Source organism: Crocodylus siamensis, chromosome 9 (genome assembly GCF_052110815.1).
Source record: "Crocodylus siamensis isolate JL-2025a chromosome 9, ASM5211081v1, whole genome shotgun sequence".
In the NCBI taxonomy this organism is placed as follows: domain Eukaryota; kingdom Metazoa; phylum Chordata; order Crocodylia; family Crocodylidae; genus Crocodylus; species Crocodylus siamensis.
Genome location: NC_143403.1, coordinates 50,322,377 through 50,340,772, shown reverse-complemented (window position 1 = coordinate 50,340,772; position 18,396 = coordinate 50,322,377). Strand labels below are relative to the sequence as shown.

At 56.0% G+C, this 18,396-nt stretch overlaps 2 protein-coding genes across 3 annotated transcripts; one reads left to right on the top strand and one right to left on the bottom strand.

Moving 5' to 3' along the window:
• Nucleotides 1-49: 49 nt before the first annotated feature.
• Nucleotides 50-2,679, bottom strand: RITA1 (RBPJ interacting and tubulin associated 1). Its single transcript, XM_090062429.1, has 2 exons — nucleotides 2,412-2,679; nucleotides 50-1,054 (listed from the first exon to the last, which is right to left on the bottom strand). Exons 1-2 carry the CDS (start codon nucleotides 2,624-2,626, stop codon nucleotides 505-507), a joined length of 765 nt encoding a protein of 254 aa, XP_089918555.1. The 5' UTR covers nucleotides 2,627-2,679; the 3' UTR covers nucleotides 50-504.
• Nucleotides 2,680-2,708: 29 nt separating this feature from the next.
• DDX54 (DEAD-box helicase 54) lies at nucleotides 2,709-17,797 on the top strand. 2 transcript variants are annotated; one of them, XM_090062422.1, is made up of 20 exons: nucleotides 2,709-2,862; nucleotides 2,996-3,122; nucleotides 3,604-3,674; nucleotides 3,834-4,022; nucleotides 6,286-6,335; nucleotides 6,921-6,962; nucleotides 8,672-8,767; nucleotides 9,197-9,318; nucleotides 9,726-9,787; nucleotides 10,167-10,298; nucleotides 11,704-11,914; nucleotides 12,401-12,535; nucleotides 13,382-13,603; nucleotides 13,954-14,027; nucleotides 14,589-14,780; nucleotides 15,788-15,930; nucleotides 16,033-16,146; nucleotides 16,485-16,589; nucleotides 17,021-17,118; nucleotides 17,403-17,797. In XM_090062422.1, exons 1-20 carry the CDS (start codon nucleotides 2,755-2,757, stop codon nucleotides 17,645-17,647), a joined length of 2,538 nt encoding a protein of 845 aa, XP_089918548.1. In that variant the 5' UTR covers nucleotides 2,709-2,754; the 3' UTR covers nucleotides 17,648-17,797. The 2 variants fall into 2 exon arrangements, with proteins under 2 accessions (XP_089918548.1, XP_089918547.1); XM_090062421.1 differs by having other exon boundaries at nucleotides 2,738-2,880.
• The last annotated feature ends 599 nt before the right edge of the window (nucleotides 17,798-18,396 follow it).

The window sequence follows — 18,396 nt, the reverse complement described above, 5'->3', positions numbered from 1 at the left end:
CCCTCACCCTAAAAACTGCAAGAAACATGGCACATTTTTTTCTACTCCTTCATTTATTTACAAGCATTTAGCACAAAGCTGATACAACAGCATGCCACAATGCTCAATATAAATTAGCTCTTTCAACCTTCAGCTGTCTGCTTAGAGCCAGGGCTGGATCTAAACCCCACTGAGGCCATCAGGCCTTCCATTTGCAAGATGATGCCTTAAAAAGTAGGGCTGCGCCATTGATTTCAGGACACCCAGAAACCCTATTCCTTGTCCACTTGCATATTGGCCCTCTTTCCTTATCCTGCTTGAGCCAAGACAACCCCTCACTGGAACCTAACAGGAAAGATGAGGCATGATATCCTGCGGCTCCAAATCAGGTAAAAAAAGGAGGTTCTCCAACCTGCAGCCACAACACCAGGTTCACAGGTCCATGGAGACACATTGCTCATGTTGTTACATGCACTGTTGGTTGATAAGTGCATTTCCATATATACATATTTTAAAGCAGTAAATTCATTTCCAGGGTGGTTTGGGCTGGCATAAGGCTGTTGTCCTGGGTACCCTGGCAGAGGAAGTTCCTAACACACTCTTAGACCGAGCCCTTGGCAGAGAACCCTGGGAGGCTACAGAGGCTGTCAGGGAGCGCTGGTTTTGATGCTTGCCTGTATTCGGACCATCTGCAGGTAGCCAGAGCTGATCAGAAGGCCTGTATACTTGGGTAAGAGACTGAGAATGGCCCCGGTTGAGGGTGCCTTGACTGACAGAGTCCAGATCACTCTCAGGCCAATTCCAGAAGGAGCTTTTTCCTTCTGTCTCACAATGGCCTAGTCTCTGAGATTTTGCGGTCTTTGGGTGAACAGCTCGCAGAGGGGTCTCCTTGGAACAAGAGGTAAGGCTTGAGGAAAGGCTTGACTGGGTCCTGGGAACAGACGAAGGGGTCCACAGGAGGGAATGGAGTTTAGCTATATCTTCCTTCTTCATCCGCGGTGCTGCCCAGCCTTGCTCATCAGCCCTTGAGCCAAACAAAGATTCATCACAGTAGGATGGAGAGCGACTTTTCAACCTTCATTGAGAAAGAAAGGGGTGGGATAGGGGGAAGAATGCAATTACTACAAAGAGAATATAGAGTAGTGGCCATTGCATGCGGAGACCTAACGATCACTCAGAAGGTGCAATTAGCAAGTGAGGCACACTTGTCCTACTTATTTTCCATGGGATTCCTAAACTAGTTAGATACTTCTGAAAATTCCACCAAAAACCTTCTTTTTAAGGAAAGAAATATTAGGCAAAAAACCCCTTTGTAGTATATTTCTCATCCCTACACCTAAAAGCTTCACAAAGAGAGAGGAGTCGTTCCCATTTTACAGATGGGAAAACAGAAGCCTATCCAGATCAAGCAACTTGCCAAGCAAAAATGGCAAGTCAGGGGCAGAGACAGGAATGTATTCAGATCTCCTGTCCTCACACATGGCTGTGCAGTAAGTCAGATTAGAGAGCCAGAACCAGGAACCAGGATGAGCTCCCTTGCCCCCCAGCTATCCTCACTGGCATCCTCTTCATTCAAAATGTGGATGTAGATAACCTGGAAAGGGTTCAGAGGAGGGCTACTTGTATGGTTGAGGGCCTGCAGGTAAGACCCTATGAAGACAAACTGAGAGATCTGAATCTCTTCAACTTCTGCAAGAGAAGGCTGAGAGGCGATCTTGTGGCTGACTACAAACTCACTGGGGGGGGTCAGCGGGGAATAGGGGATACCAGGGTGCCCTTCGGGGTTACTAGAAACAACAGCCACAACTGAAGGGGAGTAGATTCAGATTGGACATCAGGAAGAAATTCTTTACGGTGAGGGCTGCCAAAATCTGGAATGGGCTTCCAAGGGAGATGGTGCTTTCCCTTTCCTTGGAGATGTTCAAGAGGAGGTTAAGACAAGCACCCGGCTGGGGTTACCTAACCCCAGCACTTTCCTGCCCAGAGCAGGGGGTGAGACTCGATCATCTAATAGGTCCCTTCCAGCCCTAGAAATCTATGAAAACCTGGCTCCCCAAACCCACACCGTCCTTCCCAATCCCATTCCTGCTCCCCGCATTTCTCCGAATACCCCACCATTTCCACGCTCGGCCTTACGGGCCAGGGTCCCAGATTCCACCCCAGCGCCCACCCAGCTCTGCCACATCCCGTCCTCTCCGTCTCGCCCCTCTCGGGGCTCATCCAGACTGCAAACACGGGTCATGCTCAACATGCCCCAGGCCCAGCGAGGCAGAGTGCCAGGCCCCGCCGCCCTGGATCACCCACCGGCCACCCGCGCAACAAGGGCAGGCGGCAAAGTAGTTATCGCGCAACAAACATGGACTGGACACACGTGCAAAGCAGCTGTCACGCAAGTCATGGCCCGGCCACGGCGGGGCCCGGCACCAACTCACCGGCCCGCACGGGGCAGCGCTCGCGGGGGAGCCGCCCAGGGCGGCTCGAAGGCGGGGGGGGCCGGGCGAGCCCCCGCGGGGCGGCCGAACAACGTCTCGTCCACGTAGGACGCCCTGGCCCTGGCCCTGGCCCAGGTCCTGGCCCTGGTCCTACCGCCGCCGCGGGCCGCGCGGGCGCCGCTCACCGCCAGCTCCGAGCCCACGGGCGCCACCATCTCCGCCGCGGTGGGCGCGGCCTATTCCCACGCAACGGCGCTGGTTGCGCCCGGGGGCGGGACCACACGGGACGCGCACGTGGTGCCGGCCGCTTCCGCTTCCGTTTCCGTTTCAGCCAGCCGTAGCTATGGCCCCGCCGCGCCGCCGGCCCCGGCGTCCGTCCGTTCGGGCCGCCCCGGGCAGCGGCAGCGAGGAGGAGGAGGGGGGCGAGTTCCACGTGGAGCCCGAGGACGAGGCGAGCGCGGGGCGGCCGGTGCGCGCGGGGGGTCGGGGGCTGCCCCGGGTGGTGGAGCAGGGGGGCTGAGACACCCCGCCCCCCGCCCGTCTGCCGCGGCCCGGGCACAGCCGTTTTGTCTCCTCCCGAGCAGGCACCCGCCAAGATGCTCCCGGCCTTCCCCACCGCCGACTGTGCCTCGGACGTGGAGCCGGACACAAGGGAGATGGTGCGAGCCCAGAACAGGAAGAAGAAGAAGTCGGGGGGCTTCCAGTCCATGGGTGAGTGGCCCCCAGTCGGGCAGGCAGCAGTTGCCCTGTGGTGCGCCAGGCGAAGGAGCTGGTGGTACCAGCCTGATTCAAGGCCTGTGCCTTGTTGTTGGCCTCTGGGCTGTTGTTTCTTATAGGGCTGCATTTTAGCATTTTTTGTTAACAGAGTGGGCAGGCCTGTAGCAGGGCGCAGTTCGAGCCTCCAGCATTGCCCGGCTCCACAGACCCATGAGGTTTGGTTCAGAGAAACCTGCGTAGTTCCTGCGTTCACCTGAGTCCAAACCATGTTCATGAGCTTTTATGTACAATTATCAGGCCTAGATGCCTCTTGTCAGCAGGAGCCAGGGTCACCATCTAGTCACAGGACTCCAGGCACTGGGGCTTGAAGAGAGAAGCCCAAGTATTACTGGGCTGGGTGCTGAAGTCACAGGAGCTGTCTGTACAGTGCTTTTGGTCTGCAGTGGGCACTTACGTGATCACATTTGTCTTCTAGGCTTAAGTTATCCTGTATTCAAAGGTATCATGAAAAAGGGATACAACGTGCCAACACCCATCCAGAGAAAGGTGAGTGACAGGTTCTCAGATGTACTGTATGTTCACTGGCTTCCTTAGGTTTCCTCCACAGATCGGTCCAACATCGCAGGTGGAGCAGGTTCCCCAGCACATCTGGAATAGTCATTCCATAGGGTGAGTCAGAACGGTATTTCTTGTTTTATTCTTCAGAGCATCCCAGTGATATTGGATGGGAAAGACGTGGTGGCAATGGCCCGGACGGGCAGCGGGAAGACGGCTTGTTTCCTTATCCCGATGTTTGAGAAGCTGAAGGCACATAGCGCGCAGACAGGAGCACGTGCCCTCATCCTTTCACCAACTCGCGAGCTTGCCTTACAGACCATGAAATTCACAAAAGAGGTATGGACCAGGAAAAGCAAGGAGCTCCTCCTGAGAGGGGGGGCTAGAATATCTAGGAGCCCTCACTGTCAGGGCTTGAGCACTTGTAGTGATACAGGGAGGCAATGCACTGCAGCCATGGATGAGGGAGGGCTTCTTGCATGACACTTAACCTTGTTGCCATGGGATATCATTGAAGGCAAGAGCGTAAGAAGATTGTATAAGTAGAGTAACAATGTTCACAGATACCATAGTGAGGTTGCCCTCATCCTTTTGCTTTACCTGTGTGTAGTTAAGGTGTTCTTGGTGTTTTGGCATTGTGTCTGCCCTTTGTATGAAAAGGCTGTTCTCAGTGTTTTTAAAAACAGTCAGGCGAATGGTGGCCTTCTACGATCAGATTACCAGATCGTTAGACGCAGGGGTAGCAGTGGACATACCCTTGCTGGACTTCCGGAAGGCTTTTGACACTGTCTCTCACCCTGTTCTCACTAAGAAACTGGGGGGCTGTGGTGTCGACGCCCACACAGTCAATCGGGTCGCCAACTGGCTGGAGGGCCGCACCCAGAGGGTGGTAGTGGGTGGGTCCTTCTCAATCTGGAAGGACATGGGCAGTGGGGTTCCGCAGGGCTCGGTCCTCGGGCCCGCACTGTTCATCTTCATCAGTGATTTGGACAAGGGGGTAAAAAGCACCCTGTTCAAATTTGCTGATGACACTAAGATGTGGGGGGATGTGGGCACACTAGAAGGAAGCATCATGCTACAATCAGGCCTGGACAGGTTACAAGGGTGGGTGGATGTGAATAGGATGGGATTCAACACAGACAAGTGCAAGGTGACGCACCTGGGGAGGAACAACTGGCACCATACCTACAGGTTGGGGAACTCCCCTCTTGTCAGCATGGAGGCAGAAAAGGATCTTGAAGTCATCATTGACTCCAAGATGAACATGGGCCAGCAGTGTGAGGATGCAGTCAGGAAGGCCAACCATACCTTGTCACGCATCCACAGATGCATCTCGAGCAGGTCCAAAGAGGTGATCCTCCCCCTCTATGCGGCACTGGTCAGGCTGCAGTTGGAGTACTGCGTCCAGTTCTGGGCGCCGCACTTCAAGAGGGATGTGGACAGCATGGAGAGGGTCCAGAGGAGGGCCACCCGCATGATCAGGGGGCAGCAGGGCAGTCCCCATGAGGAGAGGCTATGGGACCTGAACCTGTTCAGCCTCCAAAAGAGAAGGCTGAGGAGGGATCTAGTGGCCTGTTATAAACTAGTCAGGGGGGACCAGCAGGCATTGGGGGAGTCCCTGTTCCCCCGAGCACTGGCAGGAGTGACCAGGAATAACAGTCACAAGCTGGCAGAGGGCAGGTTTAGGCTAGATATCAGGAGGCGCTACTTCACGGTCAGGGTGGCTAGGATCTGGAACCAACTTCCAAGAGAAGTGGTGCAGGCTCCTACCCTGGGGTTTTTAAGAGGAGGTTGGATGAACACCTTGCTGGGGTCATATGACCCCAGTATTATTTCCTGCTATGGCAGGGGGTCAGACTAGATGATCTACTTGGGTCCCTTCCGACCCTAGAAACTATGAAACTATGAATACTTGTCTAGGATCGTTAAACAGGGATGATCCTGTCTGGAGCAGAGGATTGGACTGGCCAGCCTGAACATGAGGTCCCTTCTAGGGAACTTCTCTTTCAGTTGTATGGGCATGTAAGAACCTGAATAAGGTAGAACTAAATTTAAAAAAAAGAAAGTGGGAGCCACTTTTATGAGCAGGGTATTGGGCAACTATCTGAGATTAAGAGGGAATTTGTCCTTGTTGGCCAGATATTCTGTAATTGTCCATTCTCTGACCCCCTTGCAACATCCCTTTTGAAACATCAGGTGCTGGCTGCTTTCAGAGTTCACTCACTTAACAAGGATCCCGAAGGCCCATCTTTCCTTAGCCTTGCTGGTTAAGCAGGGCTTGGCTGCTGCTGCCATTTCTCTTGAGCACATCCTGGAGTTGCTGTGTGGGCATCCCATGAGTGACAGGGAGTATATTTGACCTCTGTGGCAGCCAAGGTTAAAGCCAGACCAGCCGGTGCTCTGAGAGAGCAGATGGATCTAAGAGTAAGAGGAACAAGACCAGAGGGAGACTATAGGCAGCTTGATTGCAGTTACAGTCAAGCCCCTGCACCCTGGGGACCTCAGCATTTGAAGATGTTTCATGGTCTTGGAGAGGAGTAGGAGCAATAGGTGGTTTGATATCGGACTGGGCTTTAATTCTCTTTTGCTTCTTGTCCTGCAGCTGGGCAAATTCACAGGCCTGAAGACTGCGCTGATTCTGGGAGGAGACAAGTAAGTCCATCATACTGCAACCGAACTAATAGCCCTGGTGAAACTGCCCAGGCACTGGTGTGGCCAAGAGATGCCTGCAAACACTTAACCCAATGTTTCTGCTAAGACTTACTCAAGCTGTAATAGAAACTTGTAAAAAGTTGGGCCTGGCTCAATTCTAGCAACGCATTGACCTGGGCTAAGGGTACAGTGTGTCTAGAGAACTAGCAGCTGGCTCTGAACTGGCATCTGATATCCCCTGCATGTAGGGTGAACTTCCCCCCCAGCCTTGATCTTATTTACATGTGTACAAACACACGAGGGTGAGAACCCCTGCAGGCTGGGGCAGGGGGAGTATTCTGCTGGGCAAAGTGTCACTTTCTCCTGAGCCTGTTCCTTCCAAGTGATCCCTGAAAGTCTGACTCCAGGCTTGCAGCAATCTGTCCTTAACCTGTACCATAGAACTGAGGATGCAAGGCTCCATGCAGTGTAGTACACAGCCTCCAAGTGATGCAGAGCTGGGTGCCCCTTTCTTGCCCAAGTGTGGAGTCCTGGGGCCGTGGTGCATTCTGCTGGCCATTATTATCCACCCCCTTCTTCCCACAGGATGGAAGAGCAGTTTGCAGCTCTGCATGAGAATCCCGACATGTAAGTTGGAGCAACAAGTGTGGGTACTGTGTTCTCTAGATGTGCTGGCAGGAAAGGGTGGCACAGGCTGGCATTGAACTCTGACTGGGACTTTCCCCAGTTTGGGAGTGCTGAGCTGTGAGAGACATGTCTGCCACCCACATGCACTTCTGTGACCTCCCTTGCTACTGCATCTTCCTCAGGAACTTACCTGGAGTGAGTGAGGCAAAGGGGAGACTCAGCTTGGGCTATTGCCATGTGTCCACCTGCCTCAGGGCTCTTGCCAGAAGTGTGGCCTTGACCTTGGCCCTTGAGAGTCCTAGTTACAGACTCTGAGCCCATTGTGGAAGGTGCACAACAGGCTCCAAGAGTCGGTGTGTCCTGGGCATGACTTCATTCAACCTGGTGTGGGCAGAGATGCGCAGTGGAAGCCAGAGAAGTTATGCACTCACTTTACAGGCCATCTGTCAGAGCTGCCCACTAGGCTACTAGCAGATAGTATTCGATTCAGTGATTCGATTTGGTGATTGGAATCACTACCCTGAATTGATTCGACCAAATCACCCAGGCCCATCCCCCACCCACTCTTCCAGCCCTGGCAATGGCTTCCCTACTGCCCCCCAGTTCCCGGTGGAGGGGAAGGGAGGAGGCCTGACTCGGCAGGTGCTGCCAGCTGGGGGGGTGATCCCCACTGCCCTGTGCTGAATGGGGGGGCTCTGCACAAGCCCCCGGACCTTCTCCCCCATGGCTGCTCCACCCACTGCAGTTCCGGCTCTTTAAGAAAAAAACAAACTGAGAACCCCCTCATACCTTCCTGCTGGTGGGCGGTGGGGGAGGAGAATCCCCATTGCCCCACACCACATGGGAGGCTCTGCACGAGACCCCTTAGGCTGCTGCAGGAGTGGTGAGTCCTGGGGTTTTTTCTTTTCTTTTATTCTTAAAGGGCCAGAGCTGGCCTGGGCAGGGCAGCTGGGGGAGCAAGGGGAGGGGTCAGGGGGCTCATGGCAAAGCCTCACATGCAGTGGGGGGAGCAGGGATCACCATCCCTGTCCAGCAGCACCTGGTGAGTAAGGGCTCTTTTTTTTTTTAAAGCACCAGGAGCTAGTGCAGGCGGGGCAGCTGTGTGTGGGGCTGGGGGAGCAGGCGGGGGCTGGGGGCTGGCAGGGATTCCCCCTCATGGTCGCCTTCCCCAGCCCCATACTTACCAGGTCCAAGTCTGGCTGCAACTCCGTGCTGCAGCTACCAGGGACTGTCTGAATCCTCAAAGCTCTCTGAATCGGTTTGAACCTTTTAATTGTCCCTTGATTCGATTATGAGATTTGGCCACTGCATTGGGCTTAATCTCCTCCGAATTGAATAGCCACCTGAAGCTTCGCACAGCTCTACTGCCTGCCATTCAGCACCTCTTAAACACAGCTTCCCATGCAGACTTCTGGGAAAGCCCTAGCTCTCCACGCCCAGGACTTCTCTTGGGAGGGACTTGGGGTCTGAATTTCCCCTTTATACTAGCGTGTGGGAGGGGGGTAATGGGGAAGATGTGGTTGGTCCTACTGCTACCAAAGCAAAGTCCCATGTTGAGAGACCTGTCTTTGTGACAGTTCCATCCCTCTGTCCACCATGAGAGCCAGGTTTTGGGGCATGGGTGATTCCCTGACACTTGCTGGCAAAGAATTGTGGGCTGGCTGGCTACCAGGTGTCCCAGCTGCACTCATGGGGGCTGTCTGTTCCAGAATCATTGCCACCCCCGGACGCTTGATGCACGTGGCTGTGGAAATGAACCTGAAGCTGCAGAGCGTAGAGTATGCGGTATTTGATGAAGCTGACAGGTCAGTTTCCTGCCATTCCAGCAAGGGAGAGATTTTTATTTCAGGCGTGTCTTGACTGTTAGTGGATTACTCCCAGGGTCACGATGGAGGGCGGTTGTGCTGGGACCATGCCTCACAGAAAACACGAGGTTGTGGCAGCCTCGGAGCAGCCAGTGAGGGGCAGAGGTGGCCAGTGAGGCAGTGCAGACAAGCCCAAGGGTCCTGGGAGAGCAGCCAGCAGCCTCACATGCAGACTCAGTCCAACTTAGAGGCAGATGTGTGGGGTTCATGGGTTCAGGACCTTAGGAACAGCCAAAGACTGGATTTTGAGGCTTGCCTCTGTGCCTGTGGTATGCAGGACCCTTGGGGTTCCTATGGTATGGTGCATCAGGTTCTCACTTTCCTGTTGTGTGGTTGTTGACATTGCGTTGCTCCCCTCCCCCAACCCAGACTGTTCGAGATGGGGTTTGCAGAGCAGTTGCAGGAGATCATCGCTCGGCTCCCTGAGAGCCGCCAGACTGTGCTCTTCTCTGCCACACTCCCCAAGCTGCTCGTGGAGTTTGCTCGGGCTGGTAAGGAGCAGCTCTGGGGGTAGGAGGGGAGGGCTGGGGCGGAGGCCACGGAACAGGCTCAGTGGTAGCAAAGCATGGGATTCCTGGAAGTGTTGCTCTCCTGCTGGCCAGGTCCAGCTAGGATCCTCAACATGCCACCTTCCTTGGTTCAGAGCACTTTGCTGAGGCCTTCTGTGGATCTGGTTTCAGCTGTGGTGGAAGTAAGGGACTGACCAAAGCCAGGCATACACAGACTTGTCCCACCATGCTCTGTCCTAGCCCCAGGCCTGCTGGAGCCAGCATGTAGCCCAGAGCCTGGTGCCTCAGCCCATTGCAGTCTCATACAAAGTCTGGTCTCTGCTAATCCCCACTTTCCTGCACCCTTTCATGGCTCTGCAACTCATCCTCTCCTTGTGCCCATTCTTCAGGTCTCACCGAGCCAGTGCTGATCCGTCTGGACGTAGAGAACAAGCTCAGCGAGCAGCTCAAGGTGTGAAATATTTGGGTTGGCAAGCATTGATCAGTCTCGGAGCTTGACTAGAAGAGTCCCTGTCTGACCCAGGCCTCAGTGCTTTGCTGTGGGCTGGCAAGGGAAGCAGGCTGAGGGGCAGTCTGGCCAAGAGCACCCTGGGTGCTTTCCAGACAGGCCAAAGCCCTAACCTCCTAGACGGCCAGCGTAGGGCATCAGTTGTACACCAGCAGCACCAAGAAGCCTCTGACTGGGACCCAGGCCCCTTGTGTCTGTCTCTGTAGAAGCCCAACCATGGAGATGGTCCCTGTCTGAGCCTGGGCAACTGGCTGTGCTAGGCCTGACATCTATCTGTGGCATGCCATGCAGCAGGGGCCTCATTCCCCCTCTCCCCTCACAGCTGGCCTTCTTCCATGTGCGTGCGGATGACAAGCCAGCCATGCTGCTGCACCTGCTAAGGAATGTGATGCGACCTCAGGACCAGACAGTTGTCTTCGTAGCCACCAAGCACCATGCTGAGTACCTCAAGGAGGCAAGTACAGCTTGGGGGCTGTTGTGCCTCACCCTGGGGTAGAAGATGCATCACAGGCTTGGTGCTGGCACCACTGTACGAACTGGGAGTAATTGGGCTGGGCCAGACACTTGTCTGTTGTGAGGGCACCCCAGGGGCAGCCGGGATGAAGCAGAAGAGGAATCTCCCCTGCCCAGAAAAAAGTGCTGTCACAGGTATTGCATTCTCAGTCAGGGCTGCATGGGTGACCCTGCCCCAATGGAGCTCCATTGAAGGCCCCATGGGGACAAGGATAAGCACCTAGCAGTGCTCACATGCACTTGGCCTGGGGAGATGCCTGTGTAAGCAGCTGTGTATGGTGGCTTTGGCTTTGGTGCTTGTTTTTGAGGCTTTCCCTCTCTTTGCCACAAGGGGGCAGCACCTCCCCAAGATTGGGACTGGGAATGGTGGCCAGAAAGGAACCTTCTGGGCCACGCGGTCCAGTCCTCTGTTTACAGGCACCCCAGAGCAGCTCCAGTGCCTGGGGGAGGCATGCAGGGGCAGGGGGCTGAAATATATGGGCTTACAGGATAGGCACAGGGGTCTAGTTAGAGCTTTGACACCTGCCATGTGGCCTTTGGCCCGTGCCTCCGGCTTCCCCTGCTTTGGTTTCTGTGCCTGTGCCACAAGAGGGGGAACTTGCCATCTCCCAGGGCTCATGTGCAGCAAGCAGTACTGCAAGCTGGATGACTGAGCAAGCTACATGAGGAGTCTACCCAGCTCCCCCTCCACAAGCTTGTGCTCATGTGCCCAGCAGATCCCAGAGCCATCCCCACCTGGTGGGAGTACCAGGGCTGCAAGAGAAGCAGGGTGTGAACCCAGGCTTCCGCTCCAACACACAAGGCACTTCAGGTCCCCTGGTTCTCCCCTTATGCTCCTAGGAGTCCCTTCCACAGAGCCAGATTCCACACGTCTGTGCAGTCTCCCTGGGATCCATCAAGTCCCCATCCCCTGGTGCTCTGCCATGGCAGCTCACACAGCCCCTGGCTCCAGCCTGTGCCCACCCCAGATATGGCTAAATCACCTGTGACCTCCCTGCCCACAGCTGGACTCCTCCTCACCTGGGGAAATGAGTGCAGCAAGTCACAGGTGGACCTGGAGCCCTTTTTCCCCTTAAAGGGCCAGTGGGGAGCTGTATTGCTACCAGGGCCCTCTAGAGTCATGTCAGCCTAGAGGTTGTATGTGGTGGTGGGAGCAGCCACCAGGGGTGGGAGAGGACTGTGGGGCAGGGACTTTGGCTGCTGCTGCTCAGCCAGCCTCACTTTGGGTGGGGCAGGGCTGGGCTGCGAAAGGGGGCAACTGGGGAGGCTGCCTGGAGGGGAGTGGGTCCCTGGGCTTGGTGGAGATCTAGGTCTGATTTCTGCATGTCCCCTCCATCCCCCTCCAGCTGTTGATGGGCCAGGGTGTGAACTGCACCTACATCTACAGCTCCCTGGACCAGACTGCCCGCAAGATCAATATTGCCAAGTTTTCACACGGCAAGTGCCCGGTGCTGCTCGTCACAGATGTCGCAGCCCGTGGCCTCGACATTCCCATGCTGGACAATGTCATCAACTACAGCTTCCCTGCCAAAGCCAAGCTCTTCCTGCATCGTGTTGGTGGGTCCCAGGGCTGGGCAGTGCGGGCGTACCCTAGCCAGCTGGCTGTCCTGCTCTATCACCCCAAGAGCCCTCACTGTGGGTGACTCCAGTCAATGGAGCTGTTAATGCAGCCTGAACTGTAGGGTCCTGCAAGCAGCTGGGCCAGGCACTGGATGTGTAGGGGAGAGGCATTCACTGTGGTGGCAGGGCCACACAGCACTAGGTCCCCCATTGGCACATGACTATAAGCTGAGACTTGCCATCAGCAAGGGGTCAGAGGTGAGTCTCCTAGGAGCTCCCAGCTCGCTCCTCAGCATCTCCCCTGCTCCTGGCTGAGGCTGGCACAGAGGGCAGAGTCCACGTGCTTGGCTGCCCTGAAGGCTCTGCTTCCCGCGATTGGTGCCATGTTCTGCCCCAGCCCTGCAGCCTAAGCTGGAAACCAGCAGGAGTAATTCACAGCATATAGCTCTGGTTTAACACCTCACTGCCCCTTCTGCCCGTCAGGCCGTGTGGCCCGTGCCGGCCGGAGCGGCACTGCCTACTCCCTGGTGGCACCGGATGAGACCCCATATGTCTTTGACTTGCACCTGTTCCTGGGAAGCCCGCTGACCCTTGCCAGCCCTCATGACAAGCCCTCAGGTAAGGTGCAGTTGTGTGCTGGCCCCGGGTGCCTACAGGGGTGGGAGGAGGAGGCCCCTGCCTGGAGCTGGCTGTGTATGGTGGCAGGGGTGGGGTGTACTGAACCCAGCCAGCCTGCTGCTCTCATGGTCTGGCCAGGCAAAACAGCTGCAGTGTTGTGGGGGGGCGGGAAGGGGGAGTGCACTCAGACTTCATTCTGGGTACACTGTGTTCTTATTCACGGAAGTTTGAGGCCACCGTGGAGACTCCAGAGGTAGTAATGGATGCCAGTGGGGTGGTGACTTGAAATCCAGCCCTGTTGCAACATGGTTCTGTTCTGCTCCATAACCAGGCTTGCCTTCTGGGTGCCAGGCAGGGATCCAGGTCTCCTGGCCCCAGGTTTCAGTCTGGTAAGGTCCCATCTGTAGTGCGGTGAAATGTAATGGCTGCCCTCCCCATATAAGAACTAATATAGACCAGATCCTGTCTTCCCCACCCACCTCGCAATGCTGAACAGGGACCCTTTTGTCTTTGCTGTGCTTCCTGGGAGCCGTCTGCCCACACTGGCATAGTTAGGCTCAGGCTGGTTTCTGTCCCAAGTGTGGGTGTGGGAGGGGCTGAGATTTGTAGCAGGGATTCATGCCAAGGCCACGTTCAGAGTGCAGGAGCAGGATGTGGCCAGGAGAGGATCAGTTCTGGGTGGGTTCTTAGATGAGTTCCTCCTCTCCATGAACCCAGAGGTTCACAGCAGTCCCCTGCGTGATCTCTGCTTCCCCAGCCAAGTAGTTACACGGGGAGGGTTGAGTGCTGGCTTGGAACGGAGGTGGGGGAAGGCAGCAGCAGCTCTGACATGCTTTGGTTCCCCAGATGCGGGCGGGGTGTTTGGCCGGGTGCCCCAGAGTGTGGTGGACGACGAGGAGTGCCTGCTGCTCACTGACCACGAGAGCTCGCTGGACCTGCAGAGCCTGCGCAGGGTGGCAGAGAACGCCCACAAGCAGTACCTCAAGTCCCGGCCCAGTCCCTCCCCAGAGTCCATCAAGAGGGCGAAGGAGCTGGACTTCTCCCAGCTGGGCATCCACCCACTCTTCAGTGAGTGCCCACCCAGCGTGCATGGGACCTGCAAGCACTGTCACCACTAGTGCCCTACCCACGCCTTCGTGTAGGAGCACTGGAGTCTCTTGGGGGAAGCTCCCATGGCCAGTGCCACTCTCCTCATTGCGCTTCTCCTCCTGGGAGAGGCTTGGCCTGCATAGCTGGAGGCTTTCCCAACAGCCAGTGCTTCTGTGCTGTTCTCAGCAGCACGCTTTACTGGCTGAGAGCATGCTGCCTTGTCCCCTCTGGTGCTTCTCCTGTCTTAGGCAGGAGCCTGCATACACAATTTTGCTCTGCTGTAGTTAGGTGATAGTGTGTGTATGTCCCTCTCTGCTGACCCCTCCAAGGTTCTCGCTTCGAGGAGGATGAGCTGGAGAGGCTGAAGCTGGTGGACAGCATCAAAACCTACCGATCGAAAGCGGTGAGTGAGGGCCCCATCTGTGTCCCCACCCCTACCTCATTCCTGCAGCCTGGTTTGCAGAGGCCTGGCAGCTTGGCCTGTTGGCAGAGAAGCTGCCAAGAGCTCTGCAGGCTGGGCCTCTCCCCAGTGCAGTGCTTCCTGGTCCTGCTGGACTGAATCTTGGCTAGTCTCCCCTACACATGCACGCTCCTTTGAATGGGCCTGGATAATAAGGAGGCTTACTGGAGACTCCACTAAGGCATGGGTAGGGTGCCACTTGGTCATATACCCACATTCCAGTCCGAGTGCCATGCAAGACCATGGTGAGGAGGGGTCCCTGTCCCTCTGTTGGAGGTCCTACAATGAGCACAGATGCTGCCAGTTTCCCAAGACCTCCTGCAGCAGCATTATTACAGGGCCCCTGAACAGCCACTTCAGCTGTTCTGGCTGTAGCCCAGGTAACTGGGGCTGCATGATCAGCTGCCCCTAGCTGGTGTTCCAGGCCCGGCAGACCACTGGGCATTTTGAGGTGTTGCTGTGAGTGGACCCCCTGTCACTCGCAGGTCATGTGTCTCACCCTAGACCATCTTTGAGATCAACGCCACCAGCAAGACAGTGGCCAGTGACGTGATGCGAGCCAAGCGCAGCCATGACCATGCCCGCATTGACAAGTACCAGCAGGGGCAACAAGAGAAACAGGCTGCAGCTGCTCTGCAGGCCCATGCCCAGAGCCCACCTGCCACAGTGCCTGAGGAGGAGAACGGACGTCTCCAGGTACAGGACACAGGTGTATGTGCCCCCGGCACTGGGCATTGCTGGCTTTCTCCTTTCCTCAGGTGCAGCCTGTCTCTGCTCCCACATGCCCAACCTGCCACAGGCCTTGCACTGTGCAGAATAGAGCTGGGACATTTTGGGGGGTGGGCCTTGGAGGAGTGGGTCATCTGAACCTGCTTAAAAGTAAAAGGTCTGACTGTTCAAATCCCTGGAAGGACAGTCCATTTACTCCAGTGTCATGTGCCTTACACTGGAAACCAAGAGTGGCAGGTGGACAATGGAACCCTCTGAACCAGAGTAATTTTGCCCAGTGTGGTGAAAAGTTACCTCTGAAACATTCAGACCTAGACCTCTACTGCTGGGGTAGGTTGTGTCTGTTCGTGCCCACCCTGAGGTAGCTGCGCAAGGCCAATGAGCTATTCTGCTCCTTTTCCAGCTGGTGGCACGGCCCTGTAATGTTAGCTGCCTGCTGCATATATTTATTTTATTCCAGTATGGTTCTTTTCCATCCATTTCTAATCCTGGTATACGTTGCATTGGCTCCCAGGACCCATGAAAACTACAGTGAGGTACTCAATCATTGGTCTGTACCCCAAGAGAAATGGGCAAAGCTCTTGGGGCTGGCATAGTTATGTACCAGGGGTGGCATTGCCCAACTGCTTCTGATGAAGTGGGGGCCAACCTTTTTGGCAGGTATGCCACAAATTAAGCCCTCTACCCTCCCTAAGTGCCACTTTGATCCCCTTTCCCTGCCCAGTCTGCTCTGCTTTGTGCTCCCTGCTCTATCTGGCAGTGGTCTGCCTGTCATGCCCCTCCTCATCCTGTGGTCTGCCGCAGTTGCATACAGAGACTGCTCATGCCACTTGTAACACGTGCCTCAGGGTGGCCATGCCTGCTCTAGTGCATCAGTGGCCCAGATGGACCTGGCAGGGGAGAGGGGGGAGGATAGGGTACCTGTATGGTCACTACCCACATCCTGACAGCTCTGCTGTGCTTGGCTTTCCCAGGATGTATTCTCCTCTGTGGTGGGCAGGAAGCGGAGGCAGCGCCAGACGGGGGACACTGTCCCAAAAAAGAAGCAGCGGGAGGCATTGCAGGACAAAGAATTCTACATCCCCTACAGGCCCAAGGACTTTGAAAGCGAGAGAGGGTGAGCTGAGGGGTGGGGACTGGGCTGCAATCTGGAGGCTGGGCAGCAGGGGGTACCCTGGCTCCTGGACCCAGGGTGACATCTAGGTCCTTTCCCACGTAGGCTGAGTGTCACTGGGGAGGGCAGTGTCTTTGAACAGCAGGCTGCCGGCGCTGTGTTGGACCTCATGGGCGATGAGACCCACAACATGAACAAGAGCAAACAGCTGCTTAAGTGGTGAGTGCTTCCCTTCACTGACTACGAGGACAGCTGCTCTCACGCACAGTGCCCCTTGCCCCTACCCTGAGTACTCTGTGAAGCAGGCTGCAGTTCCCCTTCCTGCCCTCCTATGCTTGCTTTGAGGGCTGGGGGTAAGGTGAACTGCAGGGGGGATGAGTCCCAGACTGGCCCCAAGATCCTAGCCCTCTACCCCCTTCCAACCCCATCTGGATGGTGACTCAGGGTGCTAAGATTTCCCTATGGCATGGGGGGCAGAGAGCCCCTCACTCCAGGGCCTCCAGCATGGCTCCACTTAGAGGGCGGTGAGCATGTGCACTGAGCCCCTCCTGTTTCAGGGACCGCAAGAAGAAACGGTTTGTGGGGCAGACAGGCCAGGGGGACAAGAAGAAGATCCGCACTGAGAGTGGCAGGCTCATTGGCAGCTCCTACAAGAGCAACCTGTATCCTTCAAGGCTGGGACAGGACCTGTGGGGTGTGGAGATTGCTGGCAGCAGGCCAGAGGTCGGAAAGGGAGCCAGCTGTAGCGGGTAATGAGACACGATGAGGCCAGACCTGCATTGCTACCCTTTCTGTCTGAGGCAGCAGATCATGTCTGAGTGCGGGGGCCAGCGATGAGGGACTGGAGGAGTCCATGGGCACTAGGCAAAGCCAGGGGTTGTTCCAGTTTGCAGTGGGGGGAGGGAGGGGAGGGATCACTGCCCTGCATCTCTCCCTAGTGGACCCTGTTTGGCACTGTGGCTTAGTGGCCTCAGGAATAATCGTGGATGGGGGTGGGGAAGGTAGGGACCAGGGTTGTGATGGTGGGGTGGGGAGAGGTCCCACCCCCCTGCAGAGGGCAGTTCCCAGCTGTCCCCTTAGCCTGCTGCCCCAGCTACGAGAAGTGGAAACAGAGATACAAAATTGATGAGAGAGACTCGGAGGAGGAGGGGGAGAGCCAACGCAGAGGCGGCAGGCGTGGAAGAAGGCAAGGTGAGTGTCTGGGATGGGGGGCACCAACCCTTGCCAACTGTCCTGTCACTGTGGTCCTACAGTGTGGGGTACAGTGTGGGGAGGGGAGGCAGGTGCTGGTGCATGCCCTTCTGGTATGCTCAATTTATACAATGTGTTGTCAGAGGCAGAGGCCCCACAGCAGTGTCCAGTCCTTTTGGCCACTTGGTTCTTGGCCCAGCATCCAGCACCAGGTCTCTGCATCTGCAGGGACTGGAGACCCAGGCCCCCAAGAGCTCTGTGTAGCACGACTCTATCTTCTGCAGGCACCAGGCACCCACAGCCCTCCCCAGGTAGGGACGGAGCCCCGCGGGGGAAGGTGCGCTCAGAGCTGAGGAGCAAGCAGCAGATCTTGAAGCAGAGGAGGAAGGCAACCAAACAGCGCTTCCTGCAAGCAGGCGGACTCCGGCGGCTCAAGGCCAAGAACCAGCAGAGGGTGCAGGAACTGCGGCGCACGGCTTTTGGGCGGGGGGCAGGTGCTAAGAAGGGCAAGATGAGGAAGCGGCTGTAGGGGCTGGGCTGGGGAAGGGTCTGGGCACACAAGGCTCGGTCTGCTGGGCTGTTCTGAGCCAGGAGCTGATATCCAGCTCATGTGCCCTATCTCTGCTCCCCTCCCCCAGCCACATGTGCAGTACAGACTCTGGGCTGAGAGGAAATTAAACATCACGGTGGTTGAATTTTAATTTCTTGACTGTTCATCTTGAATGCAGCTCATCAGAGCAGACAATGACCATGGGTGCAATGACCTGGGCTGTATTCTGGCCTGGAGAAAAGAACAGCTGCCCTTTTAATCTGTTCAGTGACCCCTGAAAGCCTGTAGCCAAGGGAGAGCTGGACACAGCAGGCCCAGGCAACCTTGGTTGCCAACCTGTAGCATCTCTTATTTCATTGTGGCAGCATCTCAGGGGTGACTGTAAAAAGGCACTTGGGAATGGCATGTGACAACTGCCAGCAGGTAGGCAGCTCTGGTACCACCTGGTGCTGCCAGAGGCAGCAGTGTGTTTGCACCTCCAGTGCTTGAGTGGGGAAGGCAAGGCAGTACCTTGCTGAACGCGTGTAGGCAATAACTCTAATCCTCCCTTTCTTCCCTGGCCCTAGTTCTGAGAGGGCTTACTTGCAGCTCAGTCCCCTGCTTCCTAGTTGTGTAAGCTAGAGCCCAGCTATGCTCCAGAGATTTGGAAATGAACAGGGCCCAGGCCTCAACCTTCCTGTTACCAAAATCAGACCTTGCCCAGATAGCTCAATGTGAGATGAAGCTGA